Below are 22,502 nucleotides of genomic sequence, written 5' to 3'. Positions count from 1 at the left end.
ATCAGCCATGTTCTTTCCTTGCCAGAGGAGTTTTCGTCAAACCCTAGACTTCATCCCGTAACCCCTGCGTCATGTTTTATTAGCGATGCAAGTGTCAAATCTTTGGCATCCTCTTTATCTGAAGTACGTAAGCTGCGCCATGGTTTAGTGGGGCGCTACAGGTATATTGTACCGTCGGTGTGACACGTCTGGGAAATGTGTCACATGTACGCAACATTGTATGGCCAAGGCGAACTAAACAATAAAAAAAGACGATAGTTTTCTTTATTCATTTGTCGTAGCGCAACGGAATCGCCACTGCAAGAAAATGATTGAAGAGTGCATGAATAGAACAGCAGCGCGTGGTCACTATGCCGCTTACCACCACCCGCTTCTGTCTTCCTTTGTAGCTAGTCCCCTTCTCTGCGAGTGGCGCAGGGCTCAAGGCAGAGCGCCAAATCAAAGACAAATCACGACCATCAAGTGCGCGTCACGCGCACGCGAAAGACGCATCCCACGCGTAGCCCGCGGTAAGAACCGCTCAACGAACGACCATCTCACGCACTCACCGTGGCGCAGTTCGATCGGCGGCCGCCAACCACGCCGGCGGCGCAAGCGTCGCGCCGAGCAGCGCGCGGCCCGCACTCTCCGCCGTGGTGTCCCGACACCGCGCACGACCCGGGGCACACCTCCGGCGAGCCCGCACGTGATGCCCTCCGCCAGGCAGCGGCGGCGGAGTCGGCGGCGGCGCCGAAGACGACAGCTCGTGCTCTCCGCCACGGCGATGACGCCCGCGGTACCGCCGCCGCCGTAGAGTGCCTCATCACCGCCGATTCTTGCGAGGAGGGAAATTCAAAAGGCGCCCGGCTCTAGTGGCGACGAACGCGGAGGACCGGCGTTCCGCAACCGCCGATCGGGCTCACGATGCACATCATGGGCAGCTGTTGCTGCGGCGGCGGCAACAACAGCTACTACTCAAACCACGACAAGTGCGGCAGCGGTGCCGCGACGAGTCGTCGTCAGCAGCTGACGGCCGCGTGAGATGCCGTCACCGGTTCCCGTGCTGGTCGCCTGCATGGTGTGCGGCGCGCTACTGAGTCGCGCGGCAGCCACCGCTTCTGGGCAGCAGCAGCAGCAGATCGTCGTGCTTCCTCACGAGGACAGGTGCCGCTCGTTCAACGCCAGCACGCTGCGATACACAACGGAGACCCTGGTTTCCAACCACACGCAGCTGGCCGCGTACCTGGCCGAGTCCAACATGACGCTGACGGTGCGCAACGCGACCGACGTCTGCCGCACGGGCGGCCTGCTGCCCCTCATCGAAGCGATGGAGGACCCACGGGTTGCAGGAGTTGTCGGTGGCCTGGACGAAGAAGTGTGTGCGGCCGGCGAACTGCTGGCGCAGGTGCACCGGAAGCCCCTGGTCGTGTGGAACTGTCACGGCTACTCCGGAGGTGCACTGCCAGTCGACAAGGCATCGTCGCCGTCCGTGTTCTTCGGCCGCGTGTCATTCAATGTGGCTTTGGCTGCCTTCGCCGTGGCCTCGTGTCTCAACGACCTCCGTGTCAAGTACGCGGTGTTGGTGGTGTGCGAAGAGCAGCCGTGGCTCGCTCTGGCCAACGAGCTGGAGGCCAAGCTGCGGCCGTCGGGTCTTGTCGTGCGCCGTGTCATCGCGCTTTCGCCCAATGCCAAATTGGAAGAAGTGGACGCCGCTCTACGGGTGATCAAGGCACCCGTCAAAGGTGACCAAGTTCGTCTTTTACGGAGTGTGATTCAGAAGCATGATGTTTTTATTTGAGTTCGAACAGACGAGTGCTTCAGTGGCTTGCTCATGACCAGATCAACAACAGACATTCTGATGCTCACATCTCTGAGCATGACAGCTCAGTCTTGAGCCAGTGAGCATGAATGCCCCCACGCTATCGTAATTAGAATGCTTGTCGAAAGGAATCATGATCACGGAAAGTATCTCTCATATTCAAATTTATCACTCTTTATGACCGTAAACAGCGCAGACACCGAAGAGAAACTGAAGGAACACAAATCACCAACTAGCTTGCGTTGAACACTTCTACAACGTATCACATCTGCTCATTGTTCTGGTGATTTGCACCTCAACAAAGGCCTTTGCATTGAATCGCTCATACCTTTTTAATTATTTCGCAGTGACGCTGCGCATACCTTGACGGGAATGGGCGCTGGACAAGGGAGGTTTACATCGATTAGTTTTGTCATTTAATTGTCAGAGACTTGACTTCCGTTCCAAGTTCATACCTCTAACGTCGTCCAGTCAAAATGTGTACTTCTGCGTGAAATGACGAAGTATATATTTTTTGCCCGATACTTCAGTGAAAAAAGTCACAAATCCTTCCCGGTGCTTCCACCATCACCTAATTTATTTTTTTTTTTGGCAAGCTAGCAAATCATGCAGCCTAGTGGAGTGCTCTATACAATGCTATTAGTGATAGCTTTAAGATACGTAGGCCAGAGACTTCAATAAAGCTTAGTTTGTTTTGGTTTTTTTGCGTGAGGAAATGAAGGGGGTGATGAGGCTGGGGCATGTCGTGCCACTTGGAAGTCTCTTGGTCAAAGTGGAAAACTGTGTATGAGTCAGCAGTTTAAATCTTGCTACGTATACGTCGCTGAAACCCAGATTCAATCTAAAGAGACTAAATCTCTATTAAGTAATCACAAATTTACGAAGTCTACAAAGTGCAAATAATGTGAAAGGTAATGAATATTTTGTAGCGAAACTAGAAATTTGTCATTCAATGAAAAGCTGTCAGCTTCTCAACGTGGCTTAGGTAGAACAGGCCGTCCGCGGTATAAGAAAACGTGAGGCTGAGAGCAAGTGGGTTGGTCTTGAATAACCGGTCCACAAAACGCAACCTCTTTATATGTATATATATATATATATATATATATATATATATATATATATATATATATATATTCACGCTGACACATAGCTTTATTGCAATCTGCCAATTTATTTACGCAATCTTGTTGATTCACTTTTTGGGCGTTACTTGCGCTGTTTAGCATTCTATATCTGTGAACAAGGAAGCGCTCAAATACCGCGTCAACTTGGACACGCTTGCGCACAGCAGAAGTGGTCAACCTGTCCCTTTCAGAGAAGAATGACATCGCTTCTGGCGTAATCGCAAAAGGTCACAAAGCGCGAGATTTGTTGAACAAAGCACAGAGAAGTCCGCATAATATTCTTTTTTTTTTCATTTCTTTTTTCTGTGTGCACAATATTGTTCCAACAGAGAGGGTCGAGGGCAGAGAGAGAGAGGCAAAGACTGAATTGAAAGAAGGCAGGGACGTTAACCAGTCAAGAGTCCGAGGGGAAGAGCCAAAAGGGAAAGGGGGCTGCCGCGGTGCTCCAAAATATTCGCGCACAGACATGACAGTCAGTGACGATTTTGTGAAACATTTCCCCCAACGTGGTAAACGTCGGTGTTTCGCTTTTCATTTGTTTTGGCTGAGATATGTGAAAGCCTTCAACTCTTGCAGCTCCCCCCTTTGCAGTGGGTTAGTAAATAATCCTGCTCCTCTGACGCCGCATCATTTTGGTGTAACGCAGTATATAAGCTTGTTTAAATGGAACGGCACCACGCGTTAGGAATGCGGGGTAATCATTTTGAAATATTACGGAATTTTAAAAGATCGCCTGCTGCAGATAGCATAATTCTAGTCCTTGAGCTGGATTATTCAGAGATTGGGACATTACTTGCACAAGTAACCGAAACACATTTTCAACTAATTAACAAAAATTCACTAATTAATTTCTTCATTGATTACCTTGTGGCACATCTTGCAATTTACGAATTGTAGCCGGTGAGATTGCAAGGCGTATCCAGTTGGAATGAATTTCCACAATGACACCACTTTGAAGATATGTGCCATGAAACTCGCCGTAAAATTGCACTGTTGTTCCACTTACTCTTTTAACAAAACGGTTCTTTTACGTATTGAAGCATGCAAGTAACTGGAACGCCTTTGTATTTCACGCTAGTCCTTAAGAACTATTATCTCGAAAGTGGCGTCATCTTGCAAATTCATTTGAAGTGGATACATTTCGTAAGCTCATCGTCTACATTTCGTAAATTTTAACATGTGCCATAAAGAAATTAATTAGGAAGTTAATTACTGAACGTTAGTAGTTTTTAACGCGAAAGCATTGAGGGCCCCGTGTCGCAGGAAATCCGGCGTCGGTGTCGGTGTGAGCGCGCCGGCATCGGCGGCGGAGAAAATTATCCTGAACTGGGGGCTCCGACCAGGCAAGCCCTCCGCGTGACGCAAAAGTGCTGGTGAAATATATGAATTTCTCAAAGTCAAATGCGTCCGAAAAATTGTAAGTACGTAAGTACGACTTAACCACAACCTACAACCATGGCTAGCGTCGGATTGTAATCTGAATATACGACAAAACATAATTCCTGTTACAGGAGGAAACTCATACACAAACCACTTTTCACAGCGGCGCGCCGGGGCAGGTTACTTTCAGGAACACGATCCAGATGCCGCTCACCTCCTCGGCAGCGGCGCGCAGAGGCGAAGGTGGAGAAAAAGGAAAACTGCAGTTGTCGGGAAGCCTGACAAGCATTCAGGGATCTTTGAATGCTGTCGCGTTCCACTCTTAAAGGCGAAGCTTAAGCGTCCTTCAAGTTTCTTTTTTTTAAATATGAGTTTCAATTTCTCGCTGGTAGTAATGTCCGCCTCTTCGAATAATCCAGCTCAAGGACAAGAATTACGGTATCTGCCACAGGTGATTTTCTTTCCCCGTAAAACTTGAAAAGAGGCAAGACCTCGATGTCCCCACGTGGGAGGCCTATAGGCCCAGCCAACTAAACTGCTGATATAAATAAAGGTTTGTTCCTCCTCCTCCTTGAAAAGGTTCATTTCGTACATAAGACAATATTCTTTTCTGTGTGGGAGATGGTAGTAGGTGGCGTCACAGGCGGACAGTTTTTATTTTCCCGAATGTCTGTGTGTGTGTGTGTGGGGGGGGGGGGGGGGAGGAGGGAGGGAGGCGGGGGCTCGACAAGATTGTCATGCCTCCCCTTCCACACATTATATATATATATATATATATATATATATATATATATATAATGAGTGGGACGTTGGTACGAAAGCATCTTTATTTTTCGACGTTCCAACCGGGGCTCGGCCTGCGTCAGAGAATCCTTATATTGCCAGACGTTCTCGTAGTATATGTCCTCTTTTCCATAAATGTCTGGAAAAACATTATATTTCTTTATTTATTTACAGAGTACCTACATCACCGTAGCATTACGTAGGGACGAACAAAACATCACCAGTAATACAGAAAAGCTTCTGCACAGATATACTCACAAGCAGAAGCACTACAATAGTATTTAGAGAGAGACATACAAGTAGTGTGAAAGAAACAGGTTTTCAAGATATATAGCAAATACATTTGTTTTACAAGAGTGTTTTACAAGTGTCACAGCATGGAATAGAATAGTTCGTTATCTGACACATTTACTATATCTTTTGATAAAGCATTCGATTGTCTAATTTATTTGGGGAAAAAGAGTAGTAAAATGTGTTTGTTCTGCAGTTATAGGCTGAGATCTTTTTGTTGTTATCACACCGAGTCGATATGTAATCTCGTTCCAGATGATAGATATAGCGATTGATACCTGTCTAACTGTTAAATATTCGGTGCAATAGTTTGAGCCTTAACTTCTGCCTACGCATATGCTGGAGATCCCATCCTAAAGTGGCCTTCATTTCGGAAACGCTAGAGTACGGGCTGTAATTATTGCAAACAAACCTTACTGCTTGGTTCTGTACTTTTTCCAGTCTATTAATAAGGTAATCTTGATAGGGATCCTATATTACACAAGCATAATCAAGTATTGTTCTGACATGTAAGAAGTATAATGTTTCTTTAACTTCGCGCGTTGCCTGTTTGAAATTTCTGCTATTAAAATGTAACATCTACTAGCTTTTGCTATGAGAGCGTCAATCTGTTTATGCCAAGTGAGTGATTCGGTGAAATAGACCCCTAGATACTTGTATTTCGACTGTATGTCGATAAGCGTGCCATTGATGTTATATCGGTGCTGAAATTTGGATAATTTTCTGGAAAAACATATGCTACTGCACTTTTTTATATTTAAATTCCTGTTCCATTTTTTACACCAGTTCGCTACCTTATCTAAATCTGTTTGCAAAGTATCTATGTCATATTCAGTAGTAATTTCTCTGTAAATCTCACGATCATCGGCAAATAGTTTTATGGGTGATGTAATTGGTTCGGCAATGCCATTTATGTAGATTAAAAACAGCAAGGGGCCCAGTACGCTTCCCCAAGGAACGCCCGAAGAAACAGTTATTGTTGAAGATGCGCGGCGTTGTTTAGGACGACAAACTGGGTTCTTCCAAGGTTTCGTATCCGATTTTGAACGTTTTTGTTTACATCTAATGCAGCAAGCTTTACATCTATGAGCTTATGGGACACAGTGTCGAAAGCTTTTTGAAAATCAATAAAAACCGCGTCTACCTCACTATTGTTATCAATGGCTTTGGATAAGAAGTGCTGAAATTTTATTAGTTGTGTGTTGCAGGAATAACCTTTTCGGAATCCGTGCTGGGAAGACGTAAAGAAAGCGTTTGAGTCAAGAAATGCATATATGTTACTATATAAAATGTGCTTGAATATTTTGCAACATGTCGACGTTAGTGAAATCGGCCTATAGTTTTCTCTGAGCTTTCTATCGCCCGATTTAAAAACTGGTGTCACGCTTGGCATTTTCCAATCTTGGGTAATGAGTTTTATATGTGTTTTTTTTATTGTGTGCCTTTCAACGATTACTTAATCACGATTATAATCGGTTGCACTGATTTCTGCGCAAAACATGTGAATGCATACAACGCTGCATTTTAAACTACATAATTCTGTGAAATGACCTGTGGAAGGAAGTCCGGGCTGCGGAGCAGTTGGGGGTTTCAAAAAGAAAAAAAAAGGAAAGAAAAAAACTACCTTTTATCTGGTCACTGCCAGAACTTTAGATGTACTGTAGCTGCGTTAGTAGTTAATACTTAACTGGGCCGTTTAAAAATGTGGTCACGATAAGTGTTAAATAGAACACCAATCCAATACGCCGCATACTTTCAGGGCGTTTCTCGAAAGAGATGCAGGGCACGAGATCACTGGCGAATAGGTATGCTTTGCCTACTAGATGGCTCCAATTTTGCATTACAACATGCTCCCACAATTATTGCTTGCAAGCTTAATTAGTGGCTTTAGTCAATTACGTGCTTGTTGAGCGGAATTGTTGACGCAAATAATGTCCACGTATCAAAAATCAAGCAGCACTCGCCTAACTACACATATACCTCTGCATTTTTGCGGCTATGTTTTTCATCGCTGATAAATGTAAATTATTAAAGAGTTACCTTGGTGAGCCGTTAGCGTTGCCTACACGAAAAAGAAGGAATATTGTTCAGAAACGTGTCATTAACGCCTGTCTCGCACGTCGGATTCCGCCATAGGAATTAGAAAAGTCTGCAGTTTTTTTTTTTTTTTTTCGCAAGTCAAAAGCAGACATCAGAAGTCGAAGACCTTGCCTAATGCCAGCCCAATTTCCAGCGAATATGTATTTTTTTTTCTTTTTTTTTTGCAGTTGCATTACGAATTGCAGTTGCTTGTAATTATCTCACACACTATAAAACATTACCCGCATATGAATCGCTAGTCTACACTGTTGCCCGCATATAATACTTTCGAGAACTTAAATACATGTTTCTCTCTTTGTGCTGGTCGTTAGAGCTGTTTCATCCTGTTACCACACAAACTAGCCTAGCTGTTTTTTTACATTTGCTTAAGAAATGTTTTGCCAAGGCTGTGTGTCACCAACGCAATTTACCTTCGAATGCACATCAGCCATAATGTTCCCTCATTTCCATCGCATTTGATTTCGGTGGCTCATAGTTCGCCCGAGACGGTGAGCTAAATTATACGCTATAATTAAACGACTCATTTTGAACTTTGCCTACACGTCAACCACCTTACTCCTGTCTCTACGAAACATAAACAAGGTGATTAGTTTAATTCATCGACGACACCACAGGCGTTTCACATAACGCAGGATAATAAGGAGAAAACGACGGTTCAGTAATTCTTTGCAAAGTTCATAATTAATCAATAAACGTTAACGTTTCGCCACGTATTGCACAAGGCATACCCTCAACTTTCATCAACTATGAACATGATGTGGCGTAGAGTCTTCTCGGGACACTGGGAAACTTAGCGGGTACCCGCCGCATAACACATTCGAACACAGCACTGCTGCGATTTTTGAAAACTACCTGATTGAGTGACCGCCTGTGATCCGGACTGAGTGATCGTCAGTGATAGAGCAGAGATCTGTTGCTACGTCGGCGATATGCACAGCGGACTTTCTATTCTTCTCTTACTCTTTCTCTCCCCTTTTCTCTTCCCCCAGTGTAGGGTAGCCAACTGGGCTCAGTCCTGGTTAATCTCCCTGCCTTTCATTAATAATTTTCTCTCTCTCTTGCTCAATGACATCATCGGCTCTATTTATGAAGTCTGTAATTTATGACACACATTTAATTACGCTTGTACGTTGGCTATAATGACCCCTTCCCCCCTTTCGACAAATTTTCTTTTGGTGGCAGTTATAGGATGGAGTTCCGCTCGTTACGTTCCGGAACGCTTGCATACGTAATTTACTCGAAAAGCCGAAACTGACCCACACTCTCTGAACTTTGTGTCCACATTTCCACCCCATTATTTGCACCAACTGCCAAACAAATGGATTGTTTAGTTTGCCGAGGTCATCAGGTAAACACATCGTGCTAACTGAAACACATTAAAACATGCAGAAAATAATCGAGTGTTTAGTAATTAATTGCTACGATTGTAATCAGGCCAGAAAAACTAAGCATTTTTTTCATACATTACGCCTAATTTGGCCGTCATCGCCCCTGAATGTGAACGTGGCGTCATGCCCAATTATAATAAGACACTGACAAACAGCGAATAACGGCCTACTCACAATTTCAAGCACCTGCTGGAGCAATTCTAACAGTGACTTTAATTTCACACCGCACATATCACTTCACATGCTCATTGGCCATAGCGTGCCCCTCCCCCCCCCCCCTCCCCCTCCTCATTTTTAACCAAGTTCGAACTTGGTGTCCATTGCAGTTTTCTCGGTACAGTGGGCGAAACTCTACGACATTCCTAAAACACACATGTAACGCTCCGGAGCGCTTGGATACGTAATTTACTGTACTGCAAGGGCGGAAATCAACCCACATTGTACTTCGCCCACACATACGCATATAGCATTCACCTTATTTTCACAAAATATAGACAAGGTACACCTCATTTAATTCACCGAATGCACTAGGGAAACCGACTATGAATTTCGTAAAACCCATGAAAAATATGAATAAAATGAGGTTTGGCTATTTATTTCCAAAGCTCGTAATTATGCCAGAAACCCTGAAGTTTCGCCAAACGTTCTCGCTACACATTAAACATAACGTGTGGTCTGTTTTCACCAAAAAATAAACTCGGTAGTACGTAGAGTTATCTCGGGACACTGGGAAACATTGCTGATAACCGGCATATAACGACTTCGAACGCTTGCCTAAGGAGGTTTTCGCAAATTCTGTAATTAACTGACGCTCTCGAAACTTTGCCCACGCATCACGCATAATATGCCCCTCATTTCCTCAGAATGTAAAGTTTGTGACAGGTTGAGCTCTTTCAGGAAATCGGGCAAACTTTCTGCGTGGTTCGAAAAACTTATTGGGAGCTTTCGTTACACGTCACCCCTAACACTGCCTCCATTCCTGCAACTGTCTGTGACCCTTGTCTGTATATTATATCTTGTGTAAATAACTGTGTGAATGAATAATACACTGAATTGAACTGAACTGTGGATTTTGCGCTCCCCCCCCCCCCCCCTCCTTAGTCGACGCTTATGGCTGGTGTACAAAACTCAAGAGAGCTAAGATGCCGGACTAACGACTTCGGAGGAAACGTTGATCAGGGAACATTGCGGTTGACTGTCCTGGAAAGTAGCAAAGTCTTAACTGAGAGAAAAAAAGCAAAAAAGAACACACAACAGGGACATTAGGAACAAAAGGAGAAGTTATGAGAAAGGGTGCATAGTGTACCAATATACATACAGAGGGACATGAACGGCAGGGAGGTTAACCAAATCCGAGTTTTCGGTTTGCTACCATGCCCTGGGGTGGGAGAAACAGGGGTTGGAAGGAATTTTTGTTAATCATTCCTTTCCTTCATTGTCTCGCGGTCATGATTAACAAAAATAAAGCCCTTCGGTTCCCTGGCAGCCTTGATGGCATTAAGTAGCATACGAGGGTATCTTTAGCCGCGTTCCTGCTCTCCTAAGTTCACGTGCTACGTGTCGTCATCGGGTAAAAAAGAAAAAAGAAAAACTGGTGAGAACAATTACAGGCCTGCTATATCCAGCTTATGTTCCATAAAAAAAAAACGCCACAATGGGCTTCAGTACCTCACATGCAGGGTATTTTCGCCACGGATTCAAAAGTAGACTTTAAAAAGTGGCGGCTGTTCGATGCATGCCAAATATCCAGCTGTTGATTGTCTCACTCGCAAATACAGCGGGCACGCACAAAGCACTTGGTCTATGGACTCCGGCGCGGCGCAGTTCTCACAGTCCATGCTGCCCGCACGTCCAATAACATGGCGAGAGTGTTAAGTAAAGGTCACGCGACGTTTCGATCTATCTTGAATGCTTTCGTATCTTCTTTGGATGTTACTCCAGTGGCAGGCTGTAGTAAAACCTATTATTAGTGTCAAGGAGAGTGCTTGAAGCGCTTTCAATGTCAGGCACACGCTTTTGCAAGTTAGACACGTTTGCGCACAACCAGCTTACTTATACTCACGCACTCATTCGTCGCATCGATAAACATATACAGTCCTCATTTTACCGAGTTATCGCATGATTGTTTTGTATGTAAGTGCTCGTAGTGTTTTGGACGACGTCTTACCATGGGAACCAGCGTAATGGCACAATAAATGACTGTTTCGTGACATTTAACTGCATACATATTCTAAGTACGGCTGCACTATTGGCATAGAAATAGCCCTCGGTGAGGTAGAGTGTTTACTCTTTATTGAAGATATCAAGCAGTGGCCTTCAGTGACAGCTAAGTAGATGCGTCGTTTATTGATTAATCTAGTTGGTGGCCAATAAGTCAAGTTTGCAGTTGTACCGTTTACCTTGGAATACGACTTAAAGGATGACCGAAGCCCAGGGCATCTACCTGGATCTACGAAAGCTGCGTCTATGTGATGTTCTGGCTTTGCAAATACACCCGGACTTGTTCCGACATTAATGAGCACAGGTCGTGGTCGATCACAATTGAAACTGCTTATCGAGGCTGACGAGAACATTCATTGCTATGAAAGAAACCATTAAACGATAAACAGTATCGCTAATGCAAGAAGCGGGAACATGTTCATGCTTCTTTTCACTCGTTTCAAGTTTTTTTTCACTTGTTTACTTTTATTCACATTTGTAGTTCTCTTTGCAATATTAGAAAACAAAAATAAGGGTTAAGGTGTAAAGGTGCACTGTACACCTGACAGAGGACCTTAGCCCAAGTACATTATATACTCTAAACAACATCAGTGGCATGCTGACATACATACATTGTCCAGACACAAAACGGGACGCTATAATACAAAACAATTCTGAAGAGGTTATACTTGTCAATAATAATTCAATTTAGGATTATAAATGCTTACTTCTTTTTTTTTTACATCGACAACTATCAAGGGCATTTTCATCAACTTTCGTCGCACCTGTCGCAGAACTTCTCGTCAAGTTTCCTTGGCAAAAGAAGCAGCCAGAACAGAAAACTCCATTTGTTTTCACCAACGATTCGGTAGCGTGTTTGCGACGTCTGGGCCATCGTGCTTTTATCGTCGTAGACGTAGGACCCACTGTCTAGGGCGGCACTAAAGGGGTTCCTATGCCTGGCTATTTGCTCATTTTTCTTCGCCGCGCTTGTTCTTTCGTATTTCGTTTTAACGTAGGAAATTTACCGATGAAAAACGGCAAAGGCAGTTTAAAATCGATAAACTACGCTATTAAGGTAGAAATAGTGTTCCAAGGCTCTCATGTGAGAAAACTTATTAGCTCGCGCTCACAGATATTTTAGTATTTATTTGTTTATTTCAGGATACTGCCAATCCCATCCAGTAAATTTTACAAGAGTGGGCTTGAATACAGGGCGTTAAGAATCACTTACATACTTAGGTAGATCGATGAAAAGCAGTAGATGAAAGACGGGCATGGTATGTATATCACATTTTTACGGGAGTAGGCGTAAATACAGGGCATTTATAATGACTTACATGATAAGGTCCATCGATGAAAGACAAAAGGTGGCAGCCGCGCACAATGTGTACATTACTGTTATTTGAAAACAGACAACACATGCTTTTCAACTTCTAGAAGCATTTCCAAATTTGGCTGAGTGATTACAGATTGATTTAGTGTGTTCCATTTTATTAGTGATTGCGGAAAAAATGAAGAATATATCGGGGTGTAGCAGATATTGCCAAAAGTTACGTGCGTTCGTAACAGCGCACGCCAAGAACATTTGAAGCCTATATAATATTACTGTTAAGCAAGCAATCGTCAAATGTTACAGCATTTATTAACCCATTGTACAGTTTGCGATCACGCTAATGATTATAATGTACCCAGTTGAAAGGTTCTATAAACTGCCAATGTTTAAAAGAAACTGTCATTTCTTATTCAGTCTTTTCATCCTCACAGTTATTCGTTACCTTGCAGTCTTCTTTTGTCTTCTGACAATTTGAAATAGTCATTCCTCTAGCAGTTTTTTTCTTCTTCTTAATGGCACGATGTAATAGGATAGGTTGTCGCCATTTGGTGGCACCCGCTAGTCCTAGTCCCATGTCAAACAAAATAAAATCCTGAAATGTGCAGAAAGGCATTGAATACAGACAGAGACCACGAACGCGTGCAAAGTTCTGCACATCAGTCCACTTAGCCACGGAATAATAAAGTTGTATACATGGTTGCACAAATAGATACTGTACTGGGAATTGTCTAAGAACACATACAAAAGTGTGCAGTTATATAGACGAGAGGACGAATTGCAAGTACACATACGTACTACACTATATACCTACTTAACAACAATATATAACAAGCTTATACTTACATGACATATATACGATCTGCAACGTATAAATTTTGTATTAGAGGACACTAAAACTTACTATCAACGTAAGATATTGGTATTTCCTTACAAAGAAAAGAGCAATACCTTTAAAGTAACAAGCGCTTTTCTCTGCAACCCTGCTGTTCACCACGCGTAAAGTATTTTCTTTTCAAAAGAACTTCTTCTTGGGCAAGTTGGTGCTGATATTTCCTAGGTGAACTTGTCTGTGGCGCGAAATGCATTTTGTGAAAAGGGGACAGAAGAGAAGAGACAGTGAAGCGCCAAACTACCAACTGTTTAATGACAGCGCCAGAGCATACAGAAACAAAGTTAACTTCCGCGCGTGCGCAGAGAGCCAAGGTATGACATGGAACTACATGGTCATGATAACATTTTATCAAGAAAGCACATTTCTGCAGAATACAATGTGATGGATGTGTCACTAACACAATCAGACCCTTTCTTTTTAATAAAGTAAGCTTCCAACAACTCCCTCGAAGTTTTGTCGCTACTTTTGCCCAGAATCGACACTTGCTTAAAGCGTGGCTCACAATGACAGGCCTTACAATGCGCAGGAAGATGTGCATTGTCACACTTACCAATACTATTGGCATGCTCCCTCAGTCTGTCATTAATGCAACGTCCCGTTTGTCCAATGTAGGACCTACCGCAGTCTAGGGGTATCTCATAGACCACCCCTTCAATACAGCTTCTGACAGGGTTGGTGTGCTGCTTCTGGCAGCCCCGCGGCCCATCGCGTGTGATACGAGGGCATAATTGAGCCAACTTGTTGGGAGCTGAAAAAACAACGGGAATGCCATATCTGGTAGCTACCTTCTTGAGGTTATGGCTCAAACGGTGAACATATGGGACTACCTCTGGCTTAACACGCTCCCTTTCCTTCGAGTGCGCCTTCACATTGGCAGTGGAGGCTTTCAACTTTTGCAGCAGGGACTCAATCACAGAATTTAAGACAGACTGAGGGTAGCCAGCCCTTAACAGTCTCTCAAGCTGATTGCGAAAACTCGCCTGCATCTGATGTACACATGACTTGCGCAGAGCGGATTCTAGGCAAAGTAAGGCGATTCCACGCTTCACAGTCTTAGAGTGTGCCGAGTCGTACTGCAACAATTCTTTTTTGCCTCGAGGGATGTACGCACAGCAAACGTGATCACTCAGAAGTGTTAGGTTAAGGTCTAAAAATTACAACGTACTGTCCTTCGGAAGCTCATTAGTAAATGTAAGTCCTTTTGCATTTACTCTAAAAACTTCTAAAATCTGCTCAACCATTTCATGGCATGGTAAAGGGCACCTATTGTCAATAACAACTAAAAAATCGTCAGCGTATCTAAAAACTTTAAGAACATTGGGATGAGATGAAGTAAAAGCACATTGTAGTGCGTGGTCAAAGTAAGATAAAAAGATGTCACATAAGATGGGTGCTACACGTGAACCAATGCAAATGCCCTTTTTCTGCAAGAAAATGCCATGTTCAAAAGAAACAAAGGTGCGGTTGAGGTAAGCTTCCAAGAGGGAAACAAAATTAGATGCCGACATCTCCATTTGTGACACAAAACCAGCTTCGCCACTTTCATCTATGCACTGCATGACTGCTTTTAGAAGCTCATGATGTGGAACTGATTAAAAAAGGGTCATTCACGTCAATAGAGAACACATAGCCTATTGCTTGGCTTCCACGGAAATATTCAAAAACTTCACCCGAGCTTCTCGTCAAGAAAGGGTCATTAAAATCAAGAAGCTTCAGAGCTTTTAGCAAAAAACTGCTAACCTGATATTGCCATGTATCGCGTTCACTAATAATCGTTCTAAACGGGACGTCAACCTTATGGGTCTTGGCACTGAAGAAAGCTTCAAACCTGTTAAAGCCAGCTTATCAAAAGTTAAGAAAACCATGATTTCTTTCTGTGAAGAAATTGGCTGTGAAAAATTAGCTAAGCAGATTAGAAAGAGCAAAAAAGATTCTCTTACAGATTTCTTCAGTGCCAAGACCCATAAGGTTGACGTCCCGTTTAGAACGATTATTAGTGAACGCGATACATGGCAATATCAGGTTAGCAGTTTTTTGCTAAAAGCTCTGAAGCTTCTTGATTTTAATGACCCTTTCTTGACGAGAAGCTCGGGTGAAGTTTTTGAATATTTCCGTGGAAGCCAAGCAATAGGCTATGTGTTCTCTATTGACGTGAATGACCTTTTTTTACTCAGTTCCACATCATGAGCTTCTAAAAGCAGTCATGCAGTGCATAGATGAAAGTGGCGAAGCTGGTTTTGTGTCACAAATGGAGATGTCGGCATCTAATTTTGTTTCCCTCTTGGAAGCTTACCTCAACCGCACCTTTGTTTCTTTTGAACATGGCATTTTCTTGCAGAAAAAGGGCATTTGCATTGGTTCACGTGTAGCACCCATCTTATGTGACATCTTTTTATCTTACTTTGACCACGCACTACAATGTGCTTTTACTTCATCTCATCATCTCATCCCAATGTTCTTAAAGTTTTTAAATACGCTGACGATTTTTTAGTTGTTATTGACAATAGGTGCCCTTTACCATGCCATGAAATGGTTGAGCAGATTTTAGAAGTTTTTAGAGTAAATGCAAAAGGACTTACATTTACTAATGAGCTTCCGAAGGACAGTACGTTGTAATTTTTAGACCTTAACCTAACACTTCTGAGTGATCACGTTTGCTGTGCGTACATCCCTCGAGGCAAAAAAGAATTGTTGCAGTACGACTCGGCACACTCTAAGACTGTGAAGCGTGGAATCGCCTTATTTTGCCTAGAATCCGCTCTGCGCAAGTCATGTGTACATCAGATGCAGGCGAGTTTTCGCAATCAGCTTGAGAGACTGTTAAGGGCTGGCTACCCTCAGTCTGTCTTAAATTCTGTGATTGAGTCCCTGCTGCAAAAGTTGAAAGCCTCCACTGCCAATGTGAAGGCGCACTCGAAGGAAAGGGAGCGTGTTAAGCCAGAGGTAGTCCCATATGTTCACCGTTTGAGCCATAACCTCAAGAAGGTAGCTACCAGATATGGCATTCCCGTTGTTTTTTCAGCTCCCAACAAGTTGGCTCAATTATGCCCTCGTATCACACGCGATGGGCCGCGGGGCTGCCAGAAGCAGCACACCAACCCTGTCAGAAGCTGTATTGAAGGGGTGGTCTATGAGATACCCCTAGACTGCGGTAGGTCCTACATTGGACAAACGGGACGTTGCATTAATGACAGACTGAGGGAGCATGCCAATAGTATTGGTAAGTGTGACAATGCACATCTTCCTGCGCATTGTAAGGCCTGTCATTGTGAGCCACGCTTTAAGCAAGTGTCGATTCTGGGCAAAAGTAGCGACAAAACTTCGAGGGAGTTGTTGGAAGCTTACTTTATTAAAAAGAAAGGGTCTGATTGTGTTAGTGACACATCCATCACATTGTATTCTGCAGAAATGTGCTTTCTTGATAAAATGTTATCATGACCATGTAGTTCCATGTCATACCTTGGCTCTCTGCGCACGCGCGGAAGTTAACTTTGTTTCTGTATGCTCTGGCGCTGTCATTAAACAGTTGGTAGTTTGGCGCTTCACTGTCTCTTCTCTTCTGTCCCCTTTTCACAAAATGCATTTCGCGCCACAGACAAGTTCACCTAGGAAATATTTTCTTTTCTTTTTCATGGTAAGTTGCTCATGTAGTAGAAGCAGCTCACAACATTGCTTTTTCAGTTCGTGCAATTGTTTTCCTCATACATGTTCCCCACTTGTGCGATAAGAATGTGGATAGATTTCTTCAGATTTATGTAGCTTTGCTTGATGACCACGTGAGAGGCGCGTTTTGAAACGGTGCGCCAGGTGCTTATCGAGAATACGCCGGTGAGCGTTAGCAACGAACTGATGTTTTCTACGCTGCCACAAAAATGCCGTTTTCTTTTTTAATGCAAACTAAAAAAAAAAAACAACAGAAATTTGACGTCCCTTGAAATTATTCTGGCATATTCAGAACCTCTAGTCTAGTCCGACTCACTACACTGAAAAAAAAAGAAAAAACGCGTGTGCAAGCTTCGAGGCAACGGCTGCTTCGCCCTTTCATATCGCCGAAATAAATAAAATAATGAAATTCTGGGGGTTTACGTGCCAAAACCACGATATCTTTTTGAGGCACGCCATAGTGGGGGGAGTTTCGGATCAATTTTGACCGCCTGAAATTCTTTATGTGCCCCTGAATCTAAGTAAATAGGCGTTTTTTTTTTTTTTGCATTTCGCCCCCATCAAAATGCGACTGCTGTGGCCGGGATTGAACCCACGACTTCGAGCTCAGCAGCACTACACAATAGCCACTGAGCTACAACGGCGGGTGCTGAAATAAACGCGAAAAAAAATTAAGACGCAACTACGATGCTATGTAACATCAAGGCTCCACGAAATGAAAAAAAATGAGAAAAAATTTGTTAAAAACGCTCAGAGCTACTTCCCTGAGCATTTAACATGGAATTCACAGCGCACACGTACTAAGGAAATAATTATGCAGTGAGTGGAACAGCGGTGACTTACAACTTTCACTGTCTGCCAATCTCTTATCTTAGTTTGTATGTGCTGCGAACACCATCTAAATGAACCGTTACGAACACTCCCAGGCGTCAGTGCTTGCTTCCCTAAGCTCTAGCAGTCCACGCATGTGTATCCCGTAGGAATAACTGGTATAAGCGACCCAACATCAAGACACTGCAACGGCAGTTTTCTTACATTCATCAGCTCAATGTTCAAAATATGGTAGAACAAACTACTTTATTTTTTGTCTCTTAATTAGCCGTCATCTACACGGTCATGGCTGTAAATGATGCGCGGCATTGTGAACGTAAAAGTATTTCAGCAGTACAGTTGAGATAAAGAATCTGAACGCTCCACAATTCGACACCGAGCATACCACCCGGGCATGCCATGGCAGCCACGCCGGCCGCTTCGAGGTGGCCGAATAAAGCGGCGCTAGCCCAGCTGCGTTTGCAAGACTCGCTCCACGCTCGTAAGGTGCTGACTGCGGCAGAAACGGAGCGCGGAGCTATGCCCGTTACGTTGCATCGCGAGTACGTCGGCAGACTTTAATTCCGCCATGTTGGCGTTTTGAGCCAATCATGGACGCCGTAGTAGCAATGTGAGCTAATCAGAATACGGCGAGATGCGACGTTTTTCAAAATAGCGCTCCTCCGTGATGGGAAACATGTAAGCCGGAAACTAGCAACGTTTTCTGGTCAACTTGATGATGATGGTGGTGGTGGTGGTGATGATCATGATGATAATCGTGATTATGGGGGAAAGTGGCGGCCAACAAACGCACGAGCACACACACACACGCACGCGCACACGCCAGGTTACAGGAGTGATCAGGACTTAAATGTCTGCATGTCAAGCATAGCGAAATTGCAGCCTCGTGTTAAATACAGCCATAAATTATATGCTCGTGCTGCAGATTTTCTCTTTTGTACGCCACTGAGCCTATTTGGTACACGTCGTCATAGGAAGTTCTTATATGTGGATGCTAATATTGGTCAAAATGTACCCATGCCTGGATGGTCGTGATGCATTGCAAAGGGGGGTTATCGTTGTAGCGTTCACCGGAATTCAGCACGTCACTTTTCTGTAAACGAGGAGAAAGAAGAGCATCAGAGATTTTGGACTATTCTGTATAGAAAATGCGTTGTATACGCAGCTGAGAAGAGAAGGTACGCAGGACCGGCTCGTAACAGCAATGAAGTCTGAGGAGCATTTTAGTATATGATACTCTGCCACATTAGGGGTGTTTGTGTGGCAGTGCACGCTTTACAGGAGAACTTGTGACGCACACGCGCGCATACACGCACACACATACACACACACGCCTAGTCTCATGCACGCTAACAATTGTCAAAGGAGAAAGGAAGGAAGCAGGGAGTCGCCCCTCGTGCTGTACCAAACGTGATGCACGTAACTCAAGGAAAGAAGCCTAGCCCTTGCTTCTCGTATGACGCATTATTTGCACGAACGCTACCCTCATCTACCTTAGGCCAGCCATCTGCAATTCTTGCCCTTCCCCTAGCAGTGGATAAATCACGCTGTAGACAAGGTTGGCTATTACGATTAAGTCACAACAAGAGCACAAACGTTCATAGGAGTAAAGCTGCTTGCTATGCCTGTGCATGTGCTACGGGTTTCACCGGACTGATAAAGTTTTTAAATGCGAAGCATTTCTTGGCGAACATTTGCTACTTTGACAGTATCTATCTATCTATCTATCTATCTATCTATCTATCTATCTATCTATCTATCTATCTATCTATCTATCTATCTATCTATCTATCTATCTATCTATCTATCTATCTATCTATCTATCTATCTATCTATCTATCTATCTATCTATCTAGCCGCCTACGTCTTTGTGCTCTCATGGTATTTTCGTTAACTTGGTAGGTACCAAAATTGGCATAGTATGACTAGAGTGTACGACGAACATAAGGGATAACTCATGACTTAAATGTCATGATGTGCGTGTCATGTAGGTCATCACGATGACTCAGCGAAATAGATTAACACTCAGAAACCACTGAAATGGATTCGGACGTGGGTACTAAGTGAAACACTAAAGGATGCTGGTAGAAGTCATATTCATGATCATGACTCAGCATAAATGACTGCCTCAGCGAAAAAAGATTCACACTCAAAAACCACTGGAATGGGTTCGGACGTGGTACTAAGGGAAGGAAAAGGCTAAAGGTTGATGGTCGAACTCATAGGCATGAGCATGACTAAGGCTTTCGCCTTAAGGTCTCCAAGGTGTAGCTAAAGAGACTCCTAAGGACTCATGACATGGATGCCATGACATGCGTGTCATGTAGGTCATGAAAGAGCCGCCTACGTCTTGGTGCTCTCATGGTTGTTTCGTTAACTTGGTAGGCTCGCCCGCACACTGCTTCACATAACATCGATTCCCACAGGGCGTGGGATCTGCCGGCCTTTTTTTTTTCTTTAAGCAATAGCTTAATAACTGACCGTAAAAGCAAACATAATTAGTCAATTTTCATGAATTCTACCATACACTAAAGGTGTCATGAGAAGCCCCTATTTGGAGCGCGCATTAAATCGAAAGTAACCTAAAACGGGATGTTCTGTGGCGATATATCCGAGCCGGTGGTATGCATGCTGAAACGCTTTATATAAAAACTGATGAGGTTACAATATGCTATGCTCTCGTACAAAACTCCGCAGCGGTAAATGACCTGATAATCTTATACTCATCACACATTTAAGTTTCGTTACGAAGAACGTTACGAATGCTTCTACCGAACCAATTTATATGAATGTCGAACTCTTGCAGAGAGTAGCGAATTCAATGATCGAAAATCAACAGTGTCGTTTTGAATTAGTATACTTGGCCCTGAGGCCCAAATATGGTTGTTAAAGTAATGAATATTCACTATATATATATATATATATATATATATATATATATATATATATATATATATAATAGAGGTTTCTTAATATTCAATCGTAGCCGTACGAGCCTAACTCCGATGTCAAACTTTTGCTCCCTGTATTAACTACAGTGCACACTAACACTTCTTAGAGTGCAGTGTGTGTAATAAATACCTGTGATGTCCTCATGTTAGAATCATTACAGGTTCTTCTGCTGCAATTTAACAAGCCAGCGCATTTACATCAAATCAAAGTGCAGAATTCCGCCAGCCTTTACTGCAGAGTGCGACAGGGCCATGAAAACCTCCCGTGCAAATGAATTCTTCACGCGAACGGCGTTCCATGATCAATAGTGGCCTGCGCTTGGATAGCAAAGCTGTCGGACTGGCTTTTTTTTTAATCCGCTTTGCTTCGGGAAGCTTGGCAAGTGCGAGAAGATTGCGAACCTAAACAGTCACACTTTGTAAAAAACACCTTTGCCGCGCTGAGGCAGGAAGCATTAAATATGAACACATCCGTAATGGTTTCTAACGGTGTTTGCCAGGTGGCGCTTCTGAGATATTTTCGTGAAGTGATCGGGCTGTGGGGACACGGGAAATTACGGCAGTACACCGAAGGAAGGCCGGGAGAGACAGCCTCTGAGTATTTTATCTCGGAGAACCGTTGTAACAAACTACATGTACTACGTGTTTTATTTGAATCGAGCAATTTTGGTCGTGTACTGGCGATGTTTCTTTTGACGCACGCACTTCTTTTGCCCTCTGTGCAATAGAAAGGGTGCTGCCCTCGCAAGTGCGACACCCCTTTTCTAGACGGTTATGAGTTGCTCTCTTGTCCGTCCACACTTTCATACGTCGTATGTCTTATTTTCACGTTAACACAATTTTTAAATATCGCCTGCGGCATTTACCATAAATCTAATTATTGAGCCGGAATATTCGAAGAGGTATACGTTACTTACTCTCGAGATCAATGCTCAAAACTGACTAATTAACAAGATCTCACTAATCAACTTTGCAAATATTTGCTATTGCGCACATATCGTGAAACACGAACTGAAGCCAGTGATTTCACAAGGCACCTCCACTTGGAACAAATTTTGAAATAAGCACTAGTTTTGAGATAAGCGCAGTCAAACTTGCCACAAAAATGCACTGTTGTGCCACTTACTTTTTAACAAAGCGCCTTTTCATACATCGAAGCTCAAAAGTTACTGAAACACCAATGCATTTCGTCGCAAACTTTGAGAACGGATATCTCGAAACAGGAGCCAGCCACAGAATTCGCTCCAAATGAATATGCTTTGAAAAGTCAGTCTACAATTCATAAATTGCAATATGTGGCGTGAAGTAATTCATTTAAAAGGTAATAAGAAAAATATGGTTTTTATTACTTAAGCATTCACTTTAATTTCTTGTTCAAATAATGTCCGCGTCTGAGAGAAATTTAGGTCAAGAAGCAGATTTTTGCTACACGTCGCGGGTTATTTCTAAAATTTCTGTTAATGATAAAATAAAACACTCCGTATAATAATTTCATGAGGCACCCACTCGCGTGATCAATCGCGCCGTTCTTACTTCCTAGGTGCGTTCTTCCTTATTGTAGGCATTATAAACACTATAACAAGAAAAAGGAAAGAAAAGAACAACGTGTTGGTGTAGCTACCAGAGTTTGCTCTTGAATAGAATTCAAGTTTTCTCCTCTATGGGAAGTATACTTTGTTCAGTGTGGTGCATAGTCATTGCATAGATTTCTGAATTGTGCATTATTCTCAAGAATGAATGGCTTATTAGCTCGACATGATCCCGTT

At 43.4% G+C, this 22,502-nt stretch overlaps 1 protein-coding gene across 1 annotated transcript in view; it reads left to right on the top strand.

Moving 5' to 3' along the window:
- The first annotated feature begins 750 nt into the window (after positions 1-750).
- The window catches only part of LOC119440605 (uncharacterized), a 252,249-nt gene continuing 230,497 nt past the window's right edge, over positions 751-22,502 (top strand). Inside the window, exon 1 of the mRNA XM_049662978.1 lies at positions 751-1,721. Coding sequence (XP_049518935.1) covers positions 1,022-1,721 — 700 coding nt within the window. The 5' untranslated portion in view covers positions 751-1,021. The remainder of the gene's footprint in view (positions 1,722-22,502) is intronic.

The sequence above is a fragment of the Dermacentor silvarum genome, chromosome 2 (assembly GCF_013339745.2).
Source record: "Dermacentor silvarum isolate Dsil-2018 chromosome 2, BIME_Dsil_1.4, whole genome shotgun sequence".
In the NCBI taxonomy this organism is placed as follows: Eukaryota; Metazoa; Arthropoda; class Arachnida; order Ixodida; family Ixodidae; genus Dermacentor; species Dermacentor silvarum.
The sequence above is the reverse complement of the archived record's forward strand: the minus strand, read 5'-3'. Positions and strand labels throughout refer to the sequence as shown.